At 36.8% G+C, this 24986-nt stretch overlaps 1 protein-coding gene across 1 annotated transcript in view; it reads right to left on the bottom strand.

Annotated features, from left to right (window-relative positions):
* LOC127835950 (uncharacterized) overlaps positions 1 to 24986 on the bottom strand; it is an 89934-nt gene that overhangs the window by 33118 nt on the left and 31830 nt on the right. Inside the window, exons 15-22 of the mRNA XM_052362369.1 lie at positions 23729 to 24502; positions 22045 to 23076; positions 21477 to 21622; positions 12658 to 12859; positions 10879 to 11018; positions 9897 to 10563; positions 9539 to 9671; positions 1628 to 1718 (exon numbers count right to left, since the gene is read on the bottom strand). Of these exons, the coding sequence (XP_052218329.1) occupies positions 1628 to 1718; positions 9539 to 9671; positions 9897 to 10563; positions 10879 to 11018; positions 12658 to 12859; positions 21477 to 21622; positions 22045 to 23076; positions 23729 to 24502 (3185 nt within the window). The remainder of the gene's footprint in view (positions 1 to 1627; positions 1719 to 9538; positions 9672 to 9896; positions 10564 to 10878; positions 11019 to 12657; positions 12860 to 21476; positions 21623 to 22044; positions 23077 to 23728; positions 24503 to 24986) is intronic.

Below are 24986 nucleotides of genomic sequence, written 5' to 3'. Positions count from 1 at the left end.
CCTTACGGGCTGTCAGTTGTAGTGGAAGCCATTGAGTAAATACGTTTTTGTTTCTGTGACCTAGACCTTTGACCTAGTGACCTGAAAATCGATAGGGATCATCTGCCAGTCATGATCAATGTACTTATAAAGTTTATGATCCTAGGCGAAGCATTCTTGAGTCATCATCCGAAAATCATTTTACTGTTTCATGTCACTGTGACCTTGACCTTTGACCTAGTGACCTAGAAATCAATAGGGGTCATCTGCCAGTCATTATCAATGTACCTATTGAAGTTTCATGATCCTAGGCATAAGCATTCTTGAGTTATCATCCTGAAACCATTTTACTGTTTGGAGTCACTGTGACCTTGACCTTTGACCTAGTGACATGAAAATCGATAGGGGTCATCTGCCAGTCATGATCAATGTACCTATGAAGTTTCATGGTCCTATGGGCCTAAGCATTCTTTAGTTATCATCCGGAAACCATTTTACTATTTCTAGTCACTGTGACCCTCACCTTTGACCTACTGACCTGAACATCAATAGGGGTCATCTGCGAGTCATGATCAATGTACCTATGAAGTTTCATGATCCTAGGCGTAAGCATTCTTGAGGTATCATCCTGAAAACCATTTACTGTTTCAAGTCACTGTGACCTTGACCTTTGACCTAGTGACATGAAAATCGATAGGGGTCATCTGCCAGTCATGATCAATGTACCTTTGAAGTTTCATGATCCTAGGCCTAAGCTTTCTTGAGAAATCATCCGGAAAAAATCTGTGGACGGACCGACCGACATGTGCAAAACAATATACCCCCTCTTCTTCAAAGGGGGGCATAACAATATGGTACAAAATTATTGTGCTTAGCATGCTTGCAAATTGTTAACAGAAAGTAAGGCAGGAACATGAAGACAAAATATTGTATTCTAAACACTGCATTTTTATGCAACAACCATGAACATTTCCAGCCTCAGTTGTGGACAATGTTTGATGAATTAATACATTTATGTATGTATTTACTATATGTAACATTTTTAAACAGTATTTCAAGTAAATACAAAACCAGACAACAGACTAGCAAGATTTTATCACCTCTCTACCACACCACTGTCCATCATTTGGCCAACAATTTAAAATAAAATTATGCAGAAAGAATTGTCTTCAAGATATCCTAAATAATTAACTTCGAGCATTAAATGGCAACGAAAAAGCATGCACAGAAAACCATGCTATTTACAGTTGTATTATTCGAACATTGAGTCTTCAGAGATTGAGGGCAGACTTGAAGAAAGACGCCCCTATGTATAACAAAAATTTAATTAACAATCAATTAAAAGAGCAAAGTAAGAACCATGGCATTTCTCTTCTGTATATGATTTCAATAAATTAATTGTATATTTCAATACATGATATGTTTAACTTATGAAAACAAAAAACACATTTTTTTAAACATTTGTTTGAAGATGGAATCAATTAAATTATTTACTTAATAATACCCTTAATAATAATTATTATAATAGTAATATACTACTGTATTTTTTACAGCATGCCAGGACATAATAATAATAACACATTCTACTTAGGCTCAAAGAGTAATTACAAGGTCAAGCTAAACAAAGACTCAATCAAGCAAGAGATACCTTCTTTGAATCCCTTGTCCTGTCAGATGATGATGTGACAGAGTTGTTTGACGTGTCTTGTTCGTCAGTTGTGTCGAGCTTGTGTTGCAACCTAAACAAGCGGGATTGTAATCCTACAATTCAAACAAAGCCAAAAACGGGATAAGTGTCGAGCATGTGGAAAATACCAGCAAGTGGAGGTTATATATCACTATACATTTGAGGCTTGAGGATGGAACCATATTATATGTTTGAAAGTTTTAAGTCAGACAATATTTCCATGCTGCATCCTCATAATAATTATAGGCTGATATGTCGAAAACATAAACATGGGATACACAGCAGCAATACATGGGTGGCAAAATGAATGTTGAGAAATCTGTAATTGGTCAGACATTATTATGTTTTAATCATATAGACTTAACAGGGTTTGTGAAACATGTATGCCCACAGACTTGCTGTAAAGTCATCAAACTGTGCAGTTCTACAAAGATTACTTTTATATTGCATGACTAGTGACCTTGACCTTTTATATTTTGTTTGGCAAATCTATAGGCATTTTCCTTCCTAACCAGCATACTTACTTAAATGAACCTAGGTGAACCCTTTACCACTTAGATACCTATTTTCACGCATATGTATATAGTTCTTTAAAAAAAAAAAAATTGACCATCCTTACTAGATTCAAGTTTTAAAGGCTTCATCAGCAAATCTTAGATACTGATGAGCACCCAACAGAATAAAACCTGAACAGACTTCGAGATATTTGCAGGCTGTTCTTGTTTTATGCTGTTTACACATAGGCATTTTAACTTCGCTATAATCAGCAAACTTATTTAAATGAACCTAGGTTTAAGTGGTCTATAAATCTTGTGTTGAAGCTTTTTAATGTTACAGGCCTCTATAACCTTGACCTGTCAGATTAAAATAAAAAGGATTTATCTTTCTAAAGTTCACCCAAAGTTACCCGCATACTATGTTGGATAATAATAGTTCAATGTAAACTGTACATTGTGTGGAAACATTTCTCGTGTCGCCAATTTTGTATGACATAATGAGCATTCCCATTTGGATGATTGTAGATCAAAGCCTTATTAAGATACCTTGCGCTAAGACAAATTTCATGTTACAAGCTCTTCTGACCTTTACTTTTGCCTTGCTGAACAAAAAATCAAAAGGACAGGCGCAAGGCAAAAAAAACACACTTTCCTTCAAAACGGGTATATGCATTTGCAGATTTTTTGAGGTTTCCCATCATTGTAAAGGAAGATTCTTTACAAAATGATCAAGGTAACATATCCCTCAAATATTGATAAGAAATTTATGAACGCTTAGAATTATATAGCCAGTGGCCCAATTTTACTAAAAATTGTTATCTAAATCAATAAATGCAAGGATTTTTCAACTTAAACAACACTACAAAATGCTGTTGTCCAGTTGGATGCATATATTTGCCTTAAAACTAAATAATTGCACCCCTGAAAGCCATGAACATGAAATCATACAGCTTGGATATCACATTTTCCATTTAAAATTTGTATGCATTATATATTAATTTTTTATATTATATTGTACATGTTTATGTGAGGAAATTTACTTTTGCATATATCAAAGTATATGCAAACTAAATTGCATTGCATGAGTGTGTTTTTTACAAAAATGTTTTCATAATGCTTTAATATAATTTTTTTATCTAAATGTGCATGAAGAAATAACTAAACCTAAATCTTTACAAAACAGTACCCTGTTTTGAAAAGGAATTTTGATATAACGGTTTCTTTTATTAAAAAACAGTGTTTTTTACCAATTTATCTTTACAGAAGGAACTCTTAAAATAATAACAGATGGAACAGATTGAGAGTGCTATTCATGAACATTGCAACTGGCAATTTCATAAATGATATGCGATTTGGAATTTTTTAAAATAATGCAATCTGATTTATTCAAGTGTTGTCAACTAAAAGTAGTTGTGATATACTCTAAACAATAAATCACAGACAGGCATTAATTCTGCATAGGCTTGCTTTAAAGCTAACTAACACATTTTGACTAGCATCAATATTCAAATAATTCACTATATCCACTTTGGTAGCAGAGGCTATCTAAATTGCAAAAATGCCTATTGCTATGTCTCTTATAACAGATGCAAAATGATGATAGGATTTGTGTGGCTCTAACAATTTCTATATTCTTACTGGAACAAATCTGAAAGCAATTATTCAATCTACGGAACATATATCTATATGATTCTGTGACTTGTTTAGGTCTGTTATAAATATATCAATTTTTCCAGATGAAGTCGGAGTAATATTTATCTGTTCATGATGTTATCATTTGGTTATATTCTTAAATGTTGTTATAAGTTGATAATGTATATTGAGTAACTCGCAGTCTGTTCAGGTTGTATGCTGTTTGCTGCTATCAGTAAATAAGGGTTGGAAATGAAGCCTTTTAAACTTGAATTCAGTAAGAACAGTATTAAATTAATTGCAACTTTTATGGGACTGAAAATGCGTCAAAAAAATTTATCTTTGTGGGAAAGGGTTAAAAGGGCCGTCATGGCCCTAACGCATGCGTCTGAGTTTAGGTACACCAATGTTCAAGAGTTGACCAAGAGACCTGGTGACCAAGTGACCTGGTGACAAAGAGACCTGGTGACCAAGTGACCTGATGCCAAAGTGACCCTAGTGACCAAGGGACCTGGTTTTGACCCTTGACCCAGATTCAACCTTGGCCTTGATATTGCCATATGAACATTGTGACAAAGTTTCATCAGTATTGAGTAATAAATTTGGCTTTTAGAGAAGTAACAATGTATTTTTTCTAAAAATTTGACCAAGTGAGCTAGTTTTTGAATGAACATTATTTATATTTATACTTGTCCTAGATATTGTCAAAATAACATTCAGAAAAAAATTTCATTGAGGGAGATTTCATTATGTAGCCTTTAGTGATATATCAAGATTCTTCAAAGATTTGACCTCTTGACCTTGTTACCGGCCAAACGTAATCAGGATTTCAACTCTGTCCACGTATTGTCAATATGAACATTCTTTTCAAGTTCATAAAAATTGGGTCATACATTTGTGGTAACAGGTTTTCTAACTTTGACATGGTGACCTACTTTTTGGTTGCAGGAATTTGTTTTTTTTTATGTTTGGCATATTGTACCGGTAACTATAAACAATCTGACAAAGTTTAATAAAATTTGATGAAAAATGGGGCCTCTAGTGTGATAACCAGCTCAAATATGACGACACAACTCATGACACTGCATGGCAGCTGGACATATGGTGATTACAATAGCGTGTGTGCTTTTGTAATGACAGCAATATCACTACCATGTACATATTATATATTTCTTAAGATAAGGTAGTTACAAAACCAATTATGAGGAGAATATATTCACAATATAATTGTATATATTTTAGATGCGAAGAATATCATAAAGTGCTTTAGTGTAATTGTATATTGAGAATAGTCATTATTAATGCACAAGTATATTCCTGGTTAGACACCCAGTTTTATGCAGGCCCACACCTTAATTAACCCTTTCCCACTCAGAAGCTAAGTTTAAAATGTGAAAATAGCATAAACCAAAACAGCCTGCGAGTAACTCGCAGTTCTGTTCAGGTTTTATGATGTTTGCTGCTCATCAGTACCTAAGGTATGGAAACAACGCCTTTAAACTTGAATGTAGAAAGAAAGTTCATTATTTAATTTAACTTCCCAAGGGACTACAAATGTGTCAACATACGTATGTAATTGGGAAAGGGTTGATTACAATATCTTAGGCACACCCAGTCTCTATTGTGAAATATCTTATTTTTCACACCTTTTTCTCATGCAGTTCATTAAACCCTTTACCATTTAGATATGTATTTTGACGCATTTGTAGTCCCTTAGAAAGTAAAAACATACTTAACAACATTTCTTATTATATTCAAGATTTAAGGCCTCATTTCAAAACCCTTAGATACCGATGAGTAGCAAACAGCATAAAACCTGAACAGACTACGAGTTACTTGCAGGCTGTTCTGGTTTTATGCTGTTTGCACATAGTATATCAACATTTTAACCTATAACATATAATAGGGAATTGGTATTTATATCTTAATGCACTTTGATCAATTAAGTTCAAAAACAAACAATGAAAGTTATAAAAATGGTGTTTGATGCGCATTACATGTCTAGGTAAATGCTTTGCAAATTCTTTTAACATTTAAAATAAGAACAAACATTGATACTTTTAAAGAATGTAAACATAAATTATAATTGATTTAGTACTAAAATGACATTTTAAGAATACAAAAAATTAAATATTGAATTTTATTTTCAGACTGCCTTAGAAACCATTATTCAATACAATTCCAAAGAATTATCATTTTCCAAACAATTTTTTTTTGAATTTTCGTTTATTGTTTACTTCTTTTCAGATTAAAATTTAGTGACATTTTTTAGATCAATAATCGTTAATACCGTTAATCCGCAAATATAATACGCACTTTTTTACCTGCCGATTTTTTCTTCAAGTAGGGGATGCGTATAATATATGAGTTTAGAGCACAACAAAAATTTTTCTGTGAAATGTTTCAACTTAATCGTTGTTATTCGCTGCGCGGCAGCCATTTTGAACTACACAATTACATCAAAGGAGGGCAACAGGGCTCGTGCTGTCCTTTGTCATTTGAGCCATTTGTGAAAATATTGAGAATCTGGCTGAATAGAAATCTTATTTGCGAAATTAAGTAAAATTTTGTTGAAAAAATACGCCATTTATATCGGGACTGGTTTTCTATATTTATCTCTTTGTTTTAATGAAAGTATTTGCAATTCGAACAGTAAACGAAACCCGGTCTGTACCCGATTATGAGACCACGCTTGACCTTGTTATTGAAGTGCACATGGTAGCTGGCCAATCAACATTGAGTTCACTTAGACATGAAATGACGTTGTCGAATGAAACATGAGAACGGGAGGAGCTATCGGATAATATTGGGTCATTCATGCGCAGACACTGTATACTTTGAATACACAGTTTATATCGTCGTTTGGCTACAAAATAGCGACCGGACGCTAAATCGCATAAAGAGATTAGCTAAAGAAGAAAAAAACGTGACAACGCCCGTAAGTAAATATTTCTAAGCTGACCACTATTTATCTTTCTACCGCATATTTACCATATCTTTAGTTAAGAGTGATAATTAAATAATTAGTTCTATGACGCTAAAAGAGTCTATTACACCTTTCTGCTGATTGCCGAATTAAATTGAAAGGTGAATATTAATCAATTTGTTTTTTACTCCCAAACTACCCTTAATGACAGCAGCGTATTTCAATTAAAGGGATCATGAAAAACACGAGCGGCTTAATTGTATTTAAAGTTTAATTAAAGTATCGAGTTTGTACACTTCGGAAGAGTAATTCATCTAGACTATATACTATAAAAACGGAAGTAACCACTTTGTCTTCTTATTATTTTAATATTATTATAATTATTATCGTCATGAATATTGTCAAATTGAATTACACGGGAAAACAAAAACAGCGTCTCTGCTTCTTTCTTTACAATTATGACTGATTGACCCGGATGTCAGCAAGGGACCCGTGTGTTATTGGTAACAATCAAGGGTAATATAAACAATAGACAGAGATATTTATTATGCAACTGTCATGACAACAGCACTATATAACACATTGCGATCAAAATACCAGGGTATTACTGTGAAACGGATGGTTGACAACGCCAATTTGATTTGCTATTTTCACAACACAAAATAATTGACACATTATTTCGGAAATGGCCAATTTCGGACACTGATTTTTTAAGGGCGTATTTTAATCGGATTTTCTATTTTTACCGATAAATTTTGACAAAACTCGGGAGTACGTATTATACATGAGGGCGTATCATATTCGCGGATTTAGGGTATACATCACAAAACAACATTTATAACAACAACAACATCAGGCGTACCACCTTTTGACTTGGTTAAAGCAGCGTGTGATTGGTGTGAGAAAGGGTGAGAGTACAAAACAAACAGCACATGCAGCCACGTGTGAGATTGTGTGAGACAGTTTAAGGGTTACACTCCACTTGCATACATGCTACACTTTTCCCGAGTACCATATTGGCCATGAATGAATATGCAGGAAAACAACACAGCAACTCAACAAAAGCACTCAAATACATTAGATTTACCGTATTTGTAACTTAAATAAACTGGTTATACGTTAACATACATGTATTATTAAATACAATTTTTAAAAGAAATTCAACCAGTTAAAATGAATTTTTAATGCTTTTGATGAGTTGCTAACAATAAATGAGTTTTGTCACAAATAGAAATAAACTATTGGTGAAAGCCTTATACATTTATGTGAGCATAACTTATTTCATTATTAAAAAGTAATTATACTTTAAATACATATCAGTAAATCATGTGTGTATATTAAAACATATTTTTGTTGCAAGATACTTTTGAACATTTTATTTGTGACATAACTATTTGTATATTAAAAAATACATGAACAAAATATTTTTTTCAATTTTACAAACACACAATTATCAGGTGTTGACAAACACCAAACACCATTACCATGTTAATCATTAAAAGTAATGAAATTTGCTCATTCAAAAACTCTTTATCAGTAATCAATTTTTTCCTTTTCTAAAACTTATGAATAATAACATTATCAAGAAAAACATTTCGTTGTAGAAATAATTGTGTGTTTTTTTACAAATTACATTGAAAAATATATAATATATTTATACAATGTTTGTACTTGCTACACAGAGTATAAACAATTTTTTAATGAAACAAAAAAGTATTATTTTCTGGCTTTTATCAATGGAATAAAAAAAAATGACAAAAATTAATCAATAATAATTCCATTAAAAGCCAATGAGGCTTATTGACCACTCTCTGCAAAATGTATAAGCTAATAACTTTGGCTTTTTTAGTGCTCAACAGAAGAATTGTATTACTGGTAGGCAATCTGTCATTGGAATTTTAAAAAAATAGCGCCATGCAAGCAATTGTAAAAACTTTGTCAAAACCCATTGTACATAATAGTATTTTACAATGTCCCTTCCATAAACAGGGTGAGAGAATAAACAGAAGTTAATAAAACTTTAATTGCCCTGTTGACAGTATTAATACAAAACAGCTAACACTGACCTCACCTAAACCTTAAATACTGTCTCATTTCTTAAATTTCCCTCCTGATATTATATTGAAACATGGACATTTAAATGCCTGAGAAATACTGTAAAATCCCTATCATTTGATGTAAATTTAACCCATCTATGCCTAACTTCTAGAAGAAAGGCCTTGGCAAAGAGCCTAGACCCAGACGAGACGCTGCATGATGCGGCATCTCATCAGAGTCTGCGCTGTTTGCTTAAAGGAATTTCTGTAAGAAATATTCTAAATATAGAAATAAATATACTTGACATCCCTAATTTTAGAAATAAATTGATCCAATTTAAAAGGATGGGAGAGTCCACTAGGCATAAATGGGTTAACTTTTGGTGATTTTGTGATTCCTGAATTTAATTTAAAAAAAAACACTTTGGAAAATGACAAACACATTTTTTTTCTTAATAAGAAATCCAAGAATGTATGTGCCTATGAAAGTCTTTTTTTCAAAAACCTGAAACTTTAATGCAGACATATATAAATTATTTTACAATGAATTATGGGATAGTAGTTATTCTAGACAAGAGCCCACGGTTGTTGATAAAGCATAGCAAAGCTGAATAAGTATATGGGTTTCGACAATTCACTTACACATACAAATCACCGCAAACTGGTGCGAACATGCCGTTACCTGTGTAGGGAGCTTTATAAACCAATCAGCCAATCAAGCAAACAGCGTAGCCAGCGTCATATACCAATCAGCCAATCAAGCCACATCTCTTTCACCTACCTGATGTTCTTCTCGTAGAGTTCGTCCTCAGCTTTCTTCCTGCGTTCCTCTTCAGTCAGGGGTACTGGAGCCTCCTCTGGGAGTACTTTGATTGAGTTTTTGAGGGTTTCGTGCTGTTGACTGGAGTCAAGCACTACGATGAAACATAAAACTTCTGTTAGATATGTCCAAGTTGTCATACAAAAGTAGTTTTAATTTCACTAATACTTAGCTGATGAAACATGAAATGAAAGTTTAAAAAAGCACTAAATATTTTGTTTATTTTTAAACATTTTTAAGATTGGGGTTTGGGAGACGTCACACGGAAATGATAGTTGGCCCAAAAAGATAACGAATACCAACAGGCCAGCAAACTCACATCTGGAAACAGGAGGAGCTGACACAGCTCTACTCTTCTTCCATGATGACAAAGTCTTAGAAAGGCCCGAGGCACCTGCGCTGGATTGGGAAATGGGTTTCGAAACTGGTGGAGCTTCGTCTGACTTCTTCCGCACTGGTTTAGGCATGACTTTAGGCGGAGTTTTTCTAGCTGTCGGTGGTGAGGGCGAGGGTGACTGCCTTGCAGCAAGGCCAGCAGACCCGCCAAACTGCTGAATCTCACCAAAAAGTCTCCCATGATGGGCTCGTTCCTCTGATGATGAGTTCGAAGATGGTGATGACTCTCGGAGGGAAAGTTTCGACGAACTTCCGAATCCGAATTTCCCATGATCCTTGGCCCGAGAGCCTGACTCGCTGGGATCTGTCCCGCTGTCTTTTGGTCGGGGACTTTCAGAACCTCTCGGCTGCAGAGCTCTATTCAGCGACTTTGAAGACACTGATGTCGCTGCCGTAGCTGTGGTTGCCAGTTTATGATCTTTTTCTTCTTTTTCTTTAGCCTCCAATATACTTTTGCGGTCACTAGAACCAGCCGGCTTTTCTCGTCTGGGACTCTTTGTTGGAGATCTCCCTCTTTCCGCCTTGCTGGAGCTGACTGCCATCGACAGGGTAGGCTCGGCGACAATGCTCACAGGAACAGCCCGGAACAGCTGAAGTGATTTTATTTGTGCTTTATATCTTACTGCCTGTGTCTTTTGGATATGGAAAAATAGATGAACAATCAAATCAGGGAAAATGAAACATGAATTATAATAATATAACATTATAAATTGCAGTACTCTAATGATTTATAAGTTCATGTTGAATTACATATTTGAACTTATTAAGTGCTATGGACATATATCACTGTATAATAAACTCAATAAACCATTCATTTAGTTTATTGGAAAAGTTTGGCATCTTTTGGGGGGAAATTTTGATAAGATTTTTGGGAAAAAGGCTGTAATTTTGGGCAAAGAGAATACCTGGTGGTCGTTGTCCTTGGATACACGCTGTCCCAGTGCACGTTCTTTAGCAGCCGCTGCTCTCCGTTCACTCTGAACCATAAAGTTGTGTTTCCTGGCCTCTATAATCTGTTGAAGGTTGTCTGCCCTCGAAGAATCCACTAAAAAATTATGTTGCATACTGATGTAATATCTTCTTTAAGAAAAAAATACATAAGCCCCATTCTGGGGAAATGAGGTTGAATGCATGTGAGTTAAGTGTTGTCCAAGACATGGGACTGCATAAGCTTATCTGAGATGACACATTTTGCTTGTATCAGGAAATAATCTACGTCTATGACGCACAAATATCGAAATAGAAGCATCGTTTTGAAATATGTGTGTCCACTCGGACGCATTGCTGAACTGTATCCATTAACGCATACGCGAATCACGATAAGTACAAACCATCTTGTGTACAAGTCAAGAGTGTAGCAATGAACGCTGACTTTAACCGAATGAGGCTTGAAGACTCCAACAAGTCTTTTGATTGGCTCTAGTCGAGCCGCTGCTGTATAATACGAACCAATTAGAATCGAACTTTTAAATAGAATGTGTTATGATATTTTCTAGAGTCCAATGATGAAAACCTGCTTTAACTTTGTGTAACTTAGTCATAAATAATACAGAAAAAATGCCTCTGAAATAAGGTGTTGAAGCTTAATCCAAAACAAACAAATCTAAACTTTAATAACGGTAGGTCAACGGCTCGCAATTCAGACGTAAACAATAATGTTATCAAGCTCGCAATTCGGATGTTAACAATAATAATATTATCATCAATTTGAATCAATGTGAAATGTAACAGGTTACATTCATGTAACAGATAATGTTAAAGCCTATGTGAAGGCAAACAAGATAGTGATAACTCTGAATTTTTTTTTTGGTTTCAACAAGTTTTTGAGATAATTTAAAGTTTAATGCAAGTATAGTTATTAAGCTAGTGTGATTTAGACATATTTTCTTCACTACTTGGTATCTTGCAAAATTTGGGACCCATTCTTTTTCAAGGTGGACTCATTAATTTTGCCAGGGACTCATTGGTCTAAAATCTGCGAGTTCAGGGACCCATAGATAGTAAATTCTAGATTATTCCCTGCTTGTGTGGATTTTTTTCGTTTTAAGTATCTTCTAATCCAAAATCCAAACTTAGTGGAAAGTGTTGTCCCAGATAAGCCTGTTTAGACTGCACAACCAAATCAAGGACACTTTACACACATAATTTATGCATTAAACCCTGTTTTCATAAAAAAACAGAATTTACGCTTCTATGTAATACATACATGTACTTTTATAATTATCAAGTGAGAAAATATGCATCATGCATTTATATAACACCATGTTTCAGTATTTTTGTCTGTACATTTCAAGTACAAGTCCACTCAACAAAATACTGGTAAATGTTTGGTTAAGTCAGCTTTGATTTGGTTTATCGTCTTGAATTAAATGAAAAATTGTGTAGTGAAAAACCAATAAAAATGCTGGTCAAAAAAACTTCTGCTAGAATATGAACAGTTTTGCAAGATAAATATTTGGCCCATTACAAACCAATTGCCATGCTATCATAGCATTATTTTGCAGGGATATGAAAAAGCAGATTCACACGACCATACAGACTCTCACATTTCTGCTTGGCCCCTAGCTATTCTATGAAAACTCCAATGTCCATTATACAATCATTATTGAAAGAACAAACTTGGGCAACGGTTATTCAAACGCTATGCACTCACGATTTTAAAAAGAAAACAAGGCATTATCTACCTCTGAGGCCATCGTCATCATAATTATGGGATGACTCTGCCTCCGACATCTCGTGTTTCTCGAAAGAGTTGAGGGAGTCACTGCTCTCGTTCATATCCCCCGTCTTACTGAACGCCTCGGTGATTGACAGTTCCGAGCCCAAGGTCATCGTACTCAAGTCTGGAATTGTCTCGTCCGTAATCCCTGCACTGTTTTCAACCAGCTGTAAATCATCCCCAACAAAGAGAATATTCAACATCATTTTTAAATTACATATTGCCTAGTGCTGTTACAAATTTGTGATACAGCACAAGCTAATCAGGGGCGATGCATTCCGCTTAAACTGGATTTTTGCTAAGAAGACTTCCTTGAAATGAAAAATATAACAAACAAGGGCTGTTTGTAAAACATGCATGCCCCCCATATGGGCTCTCCGTTGTAGTGACAGCCATTGTGTGAATATGTTTTTTGTCACTGTAACCTTGACCTTTGACCAAGTGACCTGAAAATCAATAGGGGTCATCTGCCAGTCATGATCAATGTACCTATGAAGTTTCATGATCCTAGCCATAAGCGTTCTTGAGTTATCATCCGGAAACCATTTTACTATTTCGGGTCACCGTGAACTTGACCTTTGACCTAGTGACTTCAAAATTGATAGGAGTCATCTGCGAGTCATGATCAATGTACCTATGAAGTTTCATGATCCGAGGCATAAGCGTTCTTGAGTTATCATCCGGAAACCATTTTACTATTTCTGGTCACCATGACCTTGACCTTTGACCTAGTGACCTCAAAATCAATAAGGGTCATCTGCAAGTCATGACCAATGTACCTATGAAGTTTCATGATCGTAGCCATTAGTGTTCTTGAGTTATCATCCAGAAACCATTTTACTATTTCAGGTCACCACGACCTTGACCTTTGATATAGTGACCTGAAAAAAAATTCATGATCCTAGGCATAAGCGTTCATGAGTTATCCGGAAACCATTTTACTATTTCGGGTCACCGTGACCTTGGCCTTTGACCTAGTGACCTGAAAAATTAATAGGGGTCATCTGCGAGTCATGATCAATGTACCTATGAAGTTTCATGATCCTAGGCATAAGCGTTCTTGAGTTATCATCTGAAACCATTTTACTATTTCAGGTCACCATGACCTTGACCTTTGACCTAGTGACCTGAAAATCAATAGGGGTCATCTGCCAGCCATTATCAATCTAACTACGAAGTTTCATGATCCTAGGTATAAGCTTTCTTGAGTTATCGTCCAGAAACCATTTTACTATTTCGGGTCACTGTGACCTTGACCTTTGACCTAGTGACCTGAAAATCAATAGAGGTCATCTGTGAGTCATGATCAATCTACCTATCAAGTTTCATGATCCTAGGCCTAAGCGTTCTTGAATAATCATCCGGAAACCATTTTACTATTTTGGGTCACTGTGACCTTGACCTTTGACCTAGTGACCTGAAAATCAATAGGGGTCATCTGTGAGCCATGATCAATCTACCTATCAAGTTTCATGATCCTAGGCCTAAGCGTTCTCGAGTTATCATCCTGAAACCATTTTACTATTTCGGGTCACCGTGACCTTGACCTTTGACCTAGTGACCTCAAAATCAATAGAGGTCATCTGCGAGTCATGATCAATGTACCTATGAAATTTCATGATCCTAGGCCCAAGCGTTCTTGAGTTATCATCCGGAAACCACCTGGGGGACGGACCGATTAACAGACCAACCGACAGACCGACATGTGCAAAGCAATATACCCCCTCTACTTCAAAGGGGGGGGGGGCATAATAAATAGATGCTGTTCTGTTACAAGTTGTTATTGCCCCCTATCTGTACCCTGTCTGACCCCTGTGAACATGTGTCAAACCAAACAGTGCTATGGGCATCTAGCGTTTCATAAATAAATAACTGCAGTGATGTTTCATTTGCCCTTAAAAACCAGTGATCAAATACAATTTATCCTTAAAGAAAATCACTCTGTTAACACTTGAGAAAATAGTCGCCACATTAACTGGGCATGTAGCATAGTAGTAATAGTGTTGTTGGCGTTTTCATTACACCAGTAATTTAATTATCAGACTATGCCCACAAGCCCAGAAGAAAGCCAGTATATTATTACAATGGTATGACACTTCTGCGGACCTCAAAGAAATCCCTATTATTAACAGGTTTACAGATTTTATCTATAAAACTAACTTCATCTGCAATTTCATGCTCAAATGCACGACTAAAGCTGTTTGTGATAGAGAAAGGCCAGTTTGTTATTTTTCTTCTGTTATTTGTTCAACCTCCTTTACAGTCACAAAAACTTTTTATTTTGGTTTTGTTTACTTTCAGTATTAAGTTAATGCATGTTTCAAGGTGTGTGCATTTTACCAAAAGTAGTCTTAAGTAAAAGTTTCATTTTGAGAATTGATTGATTGTCTCAAAAAAAGGAATACATTCTAGTAGTCAATAAAAACTTGTGTTATTGTTCAACCACATTTTAAGGACACATTGATCACAAAACAACATCAGAGTCTGAATAGGCTTATAAAAAGCACTTTGTTTCAAATCACTGAACAAAGTAGCTTTTAAAATGGCTTTCAAATTGCCTTTCTTTGATAATTATCTGAACTTCAAACAAAAGATAAAGGAGGATATGGGGGATAAAATGTATCAATTTCATCACATATGACACAATAGTCACAGCCGGCTACCTTAAACAATACATGATAAGAAGTCAGTGTACAAACTATGCATCTCGTACAGAACTGTAGAGCAGATAGCACAGATTCACACTCAACACTTACTAAACAAAATCAAATCAAGAAATCCAATGAGACAAACACATTTTTGTACAACATCACTGCTCAGTTATTTTTTTGGACAATTTATTTTTGTTTCAATACTTTGGTATTTGCTGTTTTTTAACACCAACAATAATTTGTTGAAAAGCAAATGATCACTTCCACATAATGCAAATTTATTTTAAAACCTACAGCAATTGGTTGAAGAGCAAATTCCAAAGATTAGACAAGAACTGTTCTTGTTCTGCCTTAAATATCCACCTCCAGAGCATTGCTTATTTAAGTTCAGTTTTAAAACAATGGGCAATAACTCTTAAAATATGGAAGCAAGAGATATGGTTCATATACACTCCACTTCCGTTCAATAATAGCTTTCACAGTTTTGTGTTCAAGTCCCATTTTAAGTTTTGTGTAAAGTAAACAAATTCAAACCAAAATCTGTGAAAATGTTTTATAATATGACTTTCGGTAATTACTTGTTCAGAACACTCATTCTTGTTTCGTAACCTGCCATATTTTTCAAAAAGCTTTTTTTCTTTCTGAAATAGTACCGGTACATTCAAATTATTTTAAACTCATCTTGTCAGTTTACTTGGGTTGGACTTGTTTCCGTGTTTCATAGTTGTAAGGCTCTAACTAACATAGCATTGGAGATGTAAGACATGAGATGGAAACAACTGTGAGGAATCAGATTCAACTCCAAGTTGTCTTATCTTTCCGGCTCATTACTGTCAGACCAGCATTTAGGCTTCTTTATCTTACCATAACAGTAGCCTCTCTGTAAACCGGACCGTCTTGGGACCGGCCTGATCGTCCGGTTTTCAGAGAGTTCCGGTTTACCAAGAGTATGCATATTGCCGAAATATACATTGTATGCATTGTGTACAAAATCATATAAGAATAAAACAAACCATATACATTTACATGTACCATGTGATAACTGTACTCATGTAATGTTTATTTTTAAAGCATTCTTAAAAAAATGTGTTTTTATTCGATTAAAAGCAAAAAACATTCCATACCCACTTGTTTTGATTAATCCCAAAGTGAGCGTGGTGCTTTATACATGTATGTACGTGACATTTGTCATATAGGCGTGTGAGTCGTGTTCGAGTTCACTGAATGAATGAATATGTAGACAGATGGATGGATATTTAACGGTCATATTTCTCACAGTTTTATCTGACAAACAAAAAACCATTTAAGCTTTAAAAACATGGCTATAGGATCTTTAAAACTACCCGAGAAGATCACAAGAAAGTGATCGTCGCAACGGCATGCATTAATTTTGTAATTAAATTGTTTATCATCTTAATAAAACTTAAGCTTAATAAAACGATCGAGTCAATCACTTTTTGGTGTTACCGCACGTCTATTATAGACATTCACAGTTTGTTTTAAATTATTTAATCAGACTTCTTTAGCGCGGTAACGACTTGACACCTTTATGGTATGTTTAATCCGATTATCGATAATTGAGCGAGCAAAATGTGTGACAAAGCAACGCGCTGTGCTGCTAGGTATTGTAATTTTCACGCCTCGGGCATCTTGAGAATTTGGACCGTCCGGTGTACTCAATGTATTTTACATTGAAAATGACCAAATTCACGGAGCACGGAGATATCCGTTCGGTTTCCGGTTTTAATAGAGTTCGGTTTATTCAACATTTTTAACAAAAAAATAGAAGGAGAAAATACGGGACTGGCCCGACTGTTGGGAATCGGGAGAGTTCGGGTATAATGGCAGAGTCTACTGTACAATGTCTTGAAAATGCTACAAACAATATTACCATCAACTGGCAACTTTAAATAACAAATCATTCATTCAGCTGTACACATTTTTGAATTGACATGTAAATGGGATGAAAAAAATTTGTACTGTTCCTGTAATAAATTTAAAGAGGATATTGTACCTCCAGGCCTGTATACATGTACAACAAGGGACAAAATTGTCACAAAACCAGGTTTTCATTGTGAAAAAAAATCTGATAAAGGGAGAAAACTCAAACTGAACTTTTGAAATGAACAAACAAAATTAACCCCCTTTGTAAGTTTGTTTTTTAAAAAAATCTATTTTTAGTTGTGGCGACCTTGACATTGGAGATATTGACGTGATTCTTTTGGGCGACACACCGTCCCATGATGGTGAACAAATGTGCCAAATGATTTTAAAATCTCACAATGAATGACATAGTTATGGCCAGGACAAGCTCATTTATGGCCATTTTTGACCATTGAACTCAAAGTGTGACCTTGACCTTGGAGATATCGACGTAATTATTTCGCGCGACACACCGTCCAATGATGGTGAACAAATGTGCCAAATGATTTTAAAATCTGACAATGAACGACATAGTTATGGCCCGAACAAGCTTGTTCCGCCCGCCCGCCAGCCAGCCCGCCCGCATTCGCCAATCTAATAACCAGTTTTTTCCTTCGGAAAACCTGGTTAAAAATGCTTTAATTTGTCTTTATTTGATAGCTTTCCAAACGATTTTAATAAAGCAATTTAATTTTGTATCCTTCTGCTAGGTATGGGTCAATTAATATTACTATTCAGAAAACTGAATTTAGCTCAAATTTCAATAAAACATGCATGCCCCCCATATGGGCTGTCAGTTGTAGTGGCAGCCACTGTGTGAATACGTTTTTTGTCACTGTGACCTTGACCTTTGACCTAATGTAAGTTATCGTCCGGAAACCATTGTACTATTTCGAGTCACTGTGACCTTGACCTTTGACCTAGTGACCTGAAAATCAATAGGGGTCATCTACCAGTCATGATCAAGGGGGAGTGAGAGGGGAGTATAATGTGGGGTGTGGTAATTTATAAGATGTTTAAAAAAAAAATTAGGGGGGGGGGGGGTAGGGGGGGGGTGGGGGGGTGAGAGGGGGGTAATAATGTGGGGTGTGGTTATTTATTAGATGTTTAAAAAAAAAAATAAAAAAAATTTTGGGGGGTGGGGGGTAGGGGGGAGTGAGAGGGGAGTATAATGTGGGGTGGGGCAATTTATAAGATGTTTAAAAAAAAAAAAAAAAATCGGGGGGGGGGGGAGTGGGGGTCGGGGGGGTAGGTAGGGGGGGGTGAGAGGGGGGTATAATGTGGGGTGGGGTAATTTATAAGATGTTTAAAAAAAATCGGGGGGGGGGGTAGGGGGGAGGGGGGGTGAGAGGGGGTAATAATGTGGGGTGGGTTATTTATTAGATGTTTTAAAAATAAAAATAAAAAATTTTTGGGGGTGGGGGGTAGGGGGGAGTGAGAGGGGAGTATAATGTGGGGTGGGGTAATTTATTAGATGTTTAAAAAAAAAAAAAAATTGGGGGGGGGAGGGGGGGGGGGGGAGTGGGGGGAGGGGGGGGTAGGTAGGGGGGGGGTGAGAGGGGGGGTATAATGTGTGGTGTGGTAATTTATAAGATGTTTAAAAAAAATCGGGGGGGGGGGTAGGGGGAGGGGGAGAGGGGTTGAGAGGGGGTAATAATGTGGGGTGGGGTTATTTATTAGATGTTAAAAAATATAAATGGGGGGTGGGTGGGGGTGGGGGTAGGGGGGAGTGAGAGGGAGGTATAATGTGATGTGTGGTAATTTATTAGATGTTTTAAAAAAAAAAAATTTGTGGGGGGGGGTGGGGAAGGGTGTGGGGGGAGTAGGGGGGTGGGGGGAAAGGGGGTGAGAGGGGGGTATAATGTGGGGTGGGGTAATTTATAAGATGTTTAAAAAAAATTGGGGCGGGATGAGGGGTTGTGGGGGGTAGGGGGGTTGGGGGTGAGAGGGGGTAATAATGTGGGGTGGGGTAATTTATTTGATGTTAAAAAAAAATTGGGGGGGTGGGGGGTGGGGGATAGGGGGTAGGGGGAAGTGAGAGGGGGGTATAATGTGGGGTGGGGTAATTTATTAGATGTTAAAAAAAAATAATTGACGGGGTGGGGTGGGGTGGGGTAGGGGGGAGTGAGAGGGGGGTATAATGTGGGGTGTGGTAATTTATTAGATGTTTAAAAAAAATTGAGGGGGTGGAGGTGGGGGGGAAGGGGGCGTGGGGAGGGGTACGGGGGTGAGAGGGGGATATAATGTGGGGTGTGGTAATTTATAAGATGTTTAAAAAAAATGGGGGGGGGGGTAGGCGGGGTGGGGGGGAGGGGGGTGAGAGGGGGTAATAATGTGGGGTGGGGTAATTTATTAGATGTTTATAAAAAAAAAATTGAGGGGGGTGGGGTGGGTGTGGGGGGTGGGGGGGTAGGGGGGTGGGGGGTTAGGGGGTTGGGGGTAGGGGGGTTAGAGGGGGATATAATGTGGGGTGTGGTAATTTATAAGATGTTTTAAAAAAAATTGGGGGGGTGGGGGTGGGGGGGGTAGGGGGGGGTGGGGGTGAGTGAGAGGGTAAAAATATGGGGTGGGGTAATTTATTAGATGTTTAGAAAAATGGGGGGGGGGGGTGGAGGGTAGGGGGGTAGGCGGGGAGTGAGAGGGGGGGGGTATAATGAGGGGTGGGGTTATTTATAAGATGTTTAAAAAAAATGGGGGGGGCTGGGGGTAGAGGAGGTGGGGGGTGGGGAGGTAGGGCTGTGGGGGTGAGAGGGGGTTCAATGTGGGGTGTGGAAATTTATTACATGATGTTTAAAAAAACAAAACAAATGATCTCACACTGACATGAACAAATTTCCTCTATTTATAAAACATGAAATTTAAACTTATTGCATTTGTTTCCCCTGTATATAAGAAAGATATAATAGTGTATTACCTCCCCTGTCCTGCTTATATTTATATTAATCAACAAAATTAAACATTAACACAATATTTAATATACAAAATATACAAAAAATCTCATATTCTGATAATATTTTTACTGATCCACTGTATTTTACTTAAAGGATGATGTTTCATTGGACTGATAATTATAGATTTAGGATTACAGACCAGTTGCTTCAGTAATATTGTTCAGAGTTTGCCCTGTATGCATTCTTGAGTTATCATTCAAAAACCATTTTACTATTTCGAGTCACCGTGACCTTGACCTTTGATCTAGTGACTTCAAAATCAATAGGGGTCATCTGCGAGTCATGATCAATGTACCTATGAAGTTTCATGATCCTAGGCCCAAGCGTTCTTGAGTTATCATCTGACAACCAACTGGTGGACGGACCGACAGACCGACCGACATACCGACATGAGCAAAGCAATATACCCCCTCTTCTTCGAAGGGGGGCATAAAAAGCAGAGTGTGGTCCCTGATTAGCCTGTGCGGACTGTACGGGCTAATCTGGGATGACAGTTTACGCACATGCATTAAAGCCCTTTTCACAGATCACTGCCCATATTTTCTGTGTTCAATCCCCACTGAGGAAGTTTTCAAATGATCTTTCCAAAAGCATTTTTTCCTCAACATTTTCGGAAATACAAATATATGCATTTATTATGAGCTTCATATGGAGATAAACTTAATCATCATTTGGATTTATATAATTAAACAAGAGATGTGTTTGTCAGAAACACAATGCCACCTATTGCGCCGCTTTGAAATATAATTTCAATATATCATTTGGCAGGTTTAGAAATGATCTCCCTTTAAAGCTTATTACTTCCCTTGGATTGTATTTTTTTTAACTTTTGACCTTGAAGTATGACCTTGACCTTTCACCACTCAAAAAGTGCAGCTTCATGAGATACACATGCATGCCAAATATCAAGTTGCTATCTTCAACATTGCAAAGTTATTGCAAAACTTCAACCAAGGTTAAAGTTTTGGGACAGAATGACAGGCCAAAAACAATATGCCCCCAATCATTCGATCCGGGGGAATAAAAAATCAAATGTAAGGCAGTCATTTGGGACAAATACTTTTTGTAAATAGGAATGGGGCAAATTTCAAATGAAAATTTGTCGAAAAAAAAAATGCCAAAGACTTAAAATACTTGTTCTGCTCAGACGTGGATGCTAGAGTGTCTTAATAAGCCAAAATCTTTTGATGCAGTAAAACTAAAAACCGTAAACTGGTTTAAATTTACATCAAGATCATCAACAAACACACGTTACTTACATATTCAAGGCTGTTCACATCAACATTGTTAGACTGGTTTTTGCTTGTTTCCGGAGTTGAAATGGAACCAGCCTGACTGGTATACATGGACAACGACCTTGAACTTTCCTCTGCAGATTTGGCACTCTTGTAAAATGGTTTTGGACCTAGAAATTTATTTCATTTTAAAATGATTGCCTAGATAGCAGTTTGTTAAAGACGCTTAAGAAAATAAAAATATACCACCTAATACATGATATAATCATATGTATTCTTATAAAGCAAAAGTTAACATGTACCGGTAAAAGCGAATTGTTTATATGTAACTAAAGATTATCCCCTTAAAACCAATATTAGAATGGTATTAAAATTAAACAGAGCACTTATTTGCATTATTCATGTTTTTCTTGAAGATTTTCACTAGAAAATATGAAAACAGAATATATTTATTTTTATAAGTATAAATTGGGAATCAATTGCCTAATAGTAACAAAACATATGATTTTCAAATGAGAAATAAATCATTAAAAAAACATTATAATAAACTAACAGAATTGATAACAAACAGAAACACCATGATAAACATTACCATGAAGATCAAACTTGGTTGGCGCAGATGAAGTCTTCTTTTCCGGCTTTGACTCTTTTATTGTAGGTAGAGTAGTTTCTTTATTCTGAATCTGTTTTGACCCACTTTCTCCACCAGTAAGGGGTTTTCCAAGGCTCTCCCAGGGGGCTGGTTGTTTTGGTAACGGCGGTGGTGCAGAAACAGGAAATTTGGGCTTCACCTCCTCTAGGCTTTTACCCTTGTCAATGATCTGTTTATGCCTAGCTATGAGGTTTTTAGACTCACTAATGAGATTGTCTAAACTAGCAAACTTTTCCTGCATATAGTTTTCATTCTCCACACCCGGTTTCTGTGTGTCACCTGCTTTTGAGTCGCCCAAAGTATACTGGCTAAGAGTCGACAACCCAGTCCCATTCAGAGAAGTATCTGAAGTGACCGTTGTGAAGGAGGAAGACTTTGGGTTCGAACCCCAGGAGTCGCTTTTCCCTGAACTTTTATGCGAAAAATCAGACACCTGAGAAAGACGTGATTCAGCAGAACTTTCCGGAAGAGTATAGACACTCAGTTTACTTTGAAAGTCTTCACTTTTGGTGAACTTATCAGTGTTATCCTGAGTGGAAAGCGTATAGTTGGTCAGGTCAGTCTCTTGCAAATGTTCAACGGAGTGAGACTTGTCTGAATCGCTGTTTTCTGATATCAATTCCCCATCCTTGGAAACTGCGAATGTCTTAATTTTCTGAGAAGCTTTGTCGAGTCTATCGAATTCCTTTTTGATCTCCCGTATGTTTTCCTCGGCACTCAATGAATGCTGGGACAGTTCTCCGTTAGCACTATTGTCATGGCCATCGGGCAGCATGGTCTCAAAACTTCTACGATTCGAAAAAGAGTCCTCGCCAATCATGTGGAAAGAGCGGGAACCTGTTGCCGAATTGGTATCAAAGTTTCTGCTTTGCGGATTAACAGAAGATCCGTCTGTCTTGTCTCCTACGGTGATTTCTGATGGAAGTTCTGATCGATTTGTTCCATTCATTGCAGATTTCCTCCTGTCGTCACCTGAAGAATAAAAAAAGACAATAACTGTCTCAAATGTAACAATGCTGGAAGTCTTTGCAATGTTCAGTACATGAAAAAGGGAAAGAGCATATTAGAATACTGCTCCACCTTATTGCTTTTCGCTTCCTTCAGGACCAGTCAACACAAAAAGTGAGGAAACATTTGGGCTGTACTCTGAGAAAAGGGGGTTTAATGCATGTGGAAAAAGTGTTGTCCTAGATAAGCCTGTTTAGTCCGCACAGGCTAATCAGGGATGACACTTTCTGCCTAAACTAGATTTTTTCTAATAAAAGACTTTTATAAAACAAAAATATATCATAAAAGCAGAAAGTATTGTCCCTGATAAGCCTGTGCAGACTGCAGAGGCTAATCTGGAACATCACTTAAGACGTACATTTAATAATTATAGTTTTATCACTTAATAAATATTTCACAAATCATCTACATCAGAATATCAATATTTATTGGCATGTGTCATGTGTAAATGGATCAACAAAAACTTGCTATCTTGACTTATATAAAATAAAAATCCTAAATCAAGAAAAAAATTAACAGAAAATTCCTCCGTGAATAGCATTACGGTAGATTGTTTCTTTGTTTGAAACTTTCCCTAAATCTCACAATCGCTTTTTTTTGTTCAGTCAAAACTCACCAGGAGTGGATGTAGATCGCTGCTGCTTACTGCTGGACATCATGAATGAGAACTCTGTCCCAGTCTGGTCCTGAACCCCCCTCTGATTGGTCAAAACTTTGGGAGCCTCCGTAGCAGTGTGACCAATCGGAGAACGCCTTACTGGGAGCTCCCTACAGGTTGTTCCAGATTGGACGGGTGATTCAAACCTGTCTTTGCTTGTTTCTGATTGGTAGTTACCCGAAAAGGAAACGTCAGCTGATTTATCTGTTAAAGAATACTGGGACAAATCACTCTTGTTGCCATCATTCTTGCTGGGCCCATTCATAAATGGCCGCGACACCTCGTGGCTACTTTCCCCAGAGTACTGTGACAAACTTTTTGACTGATTTTCTGAGTTCTTCTGCTGTTCTGCCAATTTTCGAGTGAGCATCATGCGTTCCTCCTCGCTCCGTCGAATCTGGTCTTGCAGCGTCTTTAAGTGGACCATCATGTCGTTGGCATTCATGCTCCCCGACTCGTCCATTAAGCTCGACTCTGAAAGCGAGGCTCCTGAACCGGATTGATTGATGGCGGAGTAAATCTTGAACCGGTTGGTTGTGAACATCGTGTTTTGGTCATCCGTAGAGGCTTGGGGCACTTTTGAAGGCATGACTTTGAAGGGTAATTCTGATTGGTCGGATGCTGGTATTTTGAACTGGGAGAGTTCAGATGCCCAGGATTTAGAATTCTGGAAACTCCCGTTGGCTGATTTGGTGTCTGTCTGCCTACTCAGACTGGTTTCATCTAATGGTCCTGAAATATAAGTATATATACTCTGACTGGTTTCATCTAATGGTCCTGAAACATAGGATAATGTTCTGACTGGTTTCATCTAATGGTCCTTAAATACAAGATAATGCTCTGACTGGTTTCATCTGATGGTCCTGAAATATAAGATAATACTCTGACTGGTTTAATGTCATTGTCTTGAAATATGAGATACTGTTCTGACTGGTTTCATCTAATGGTCGCAAAATATAAGAGAATGCTCTGACTGGTTTTATCTAATAGTCCTGAAACATAATGTAATGCTCTGACTGGCTTCATCTAATGGTTCTGAAATATAAGATAATGTTTTTCCTGGTTTTATCTAATTTTTTTGAAATATAAGATAATAATTTAAATGTACATTTGCTCTTAAAAGATCATTTATTGATATATAAATGATTTAATTGCAAACTTACTTGCTCATTTTAAATATTTTGAAAAGTTTAAAAATAGTTTATATTCAATTTAA

This window comes from Dreissena polymorpha, chromosome 6 (assembly GCF_020536995.1).
Source record: "Dreissena polymorpha isolate Duluth1 chromosome 6, UMN_Dpol_1.0, whole genome shotgun sequence".
NCBI classification, from domain to species: domain Eukaryota; kingdom Metazoa; phylum Mollusca; class Bivalvia; order Myida; family Dreissenidae; genus Dreissena; species Dreissena polymorpha.
The sequence above is the reverse complement of the archived record's forward strand: the minus strand, read 5'-3'. Positions and strand labels throughout refer to the sequence as shown.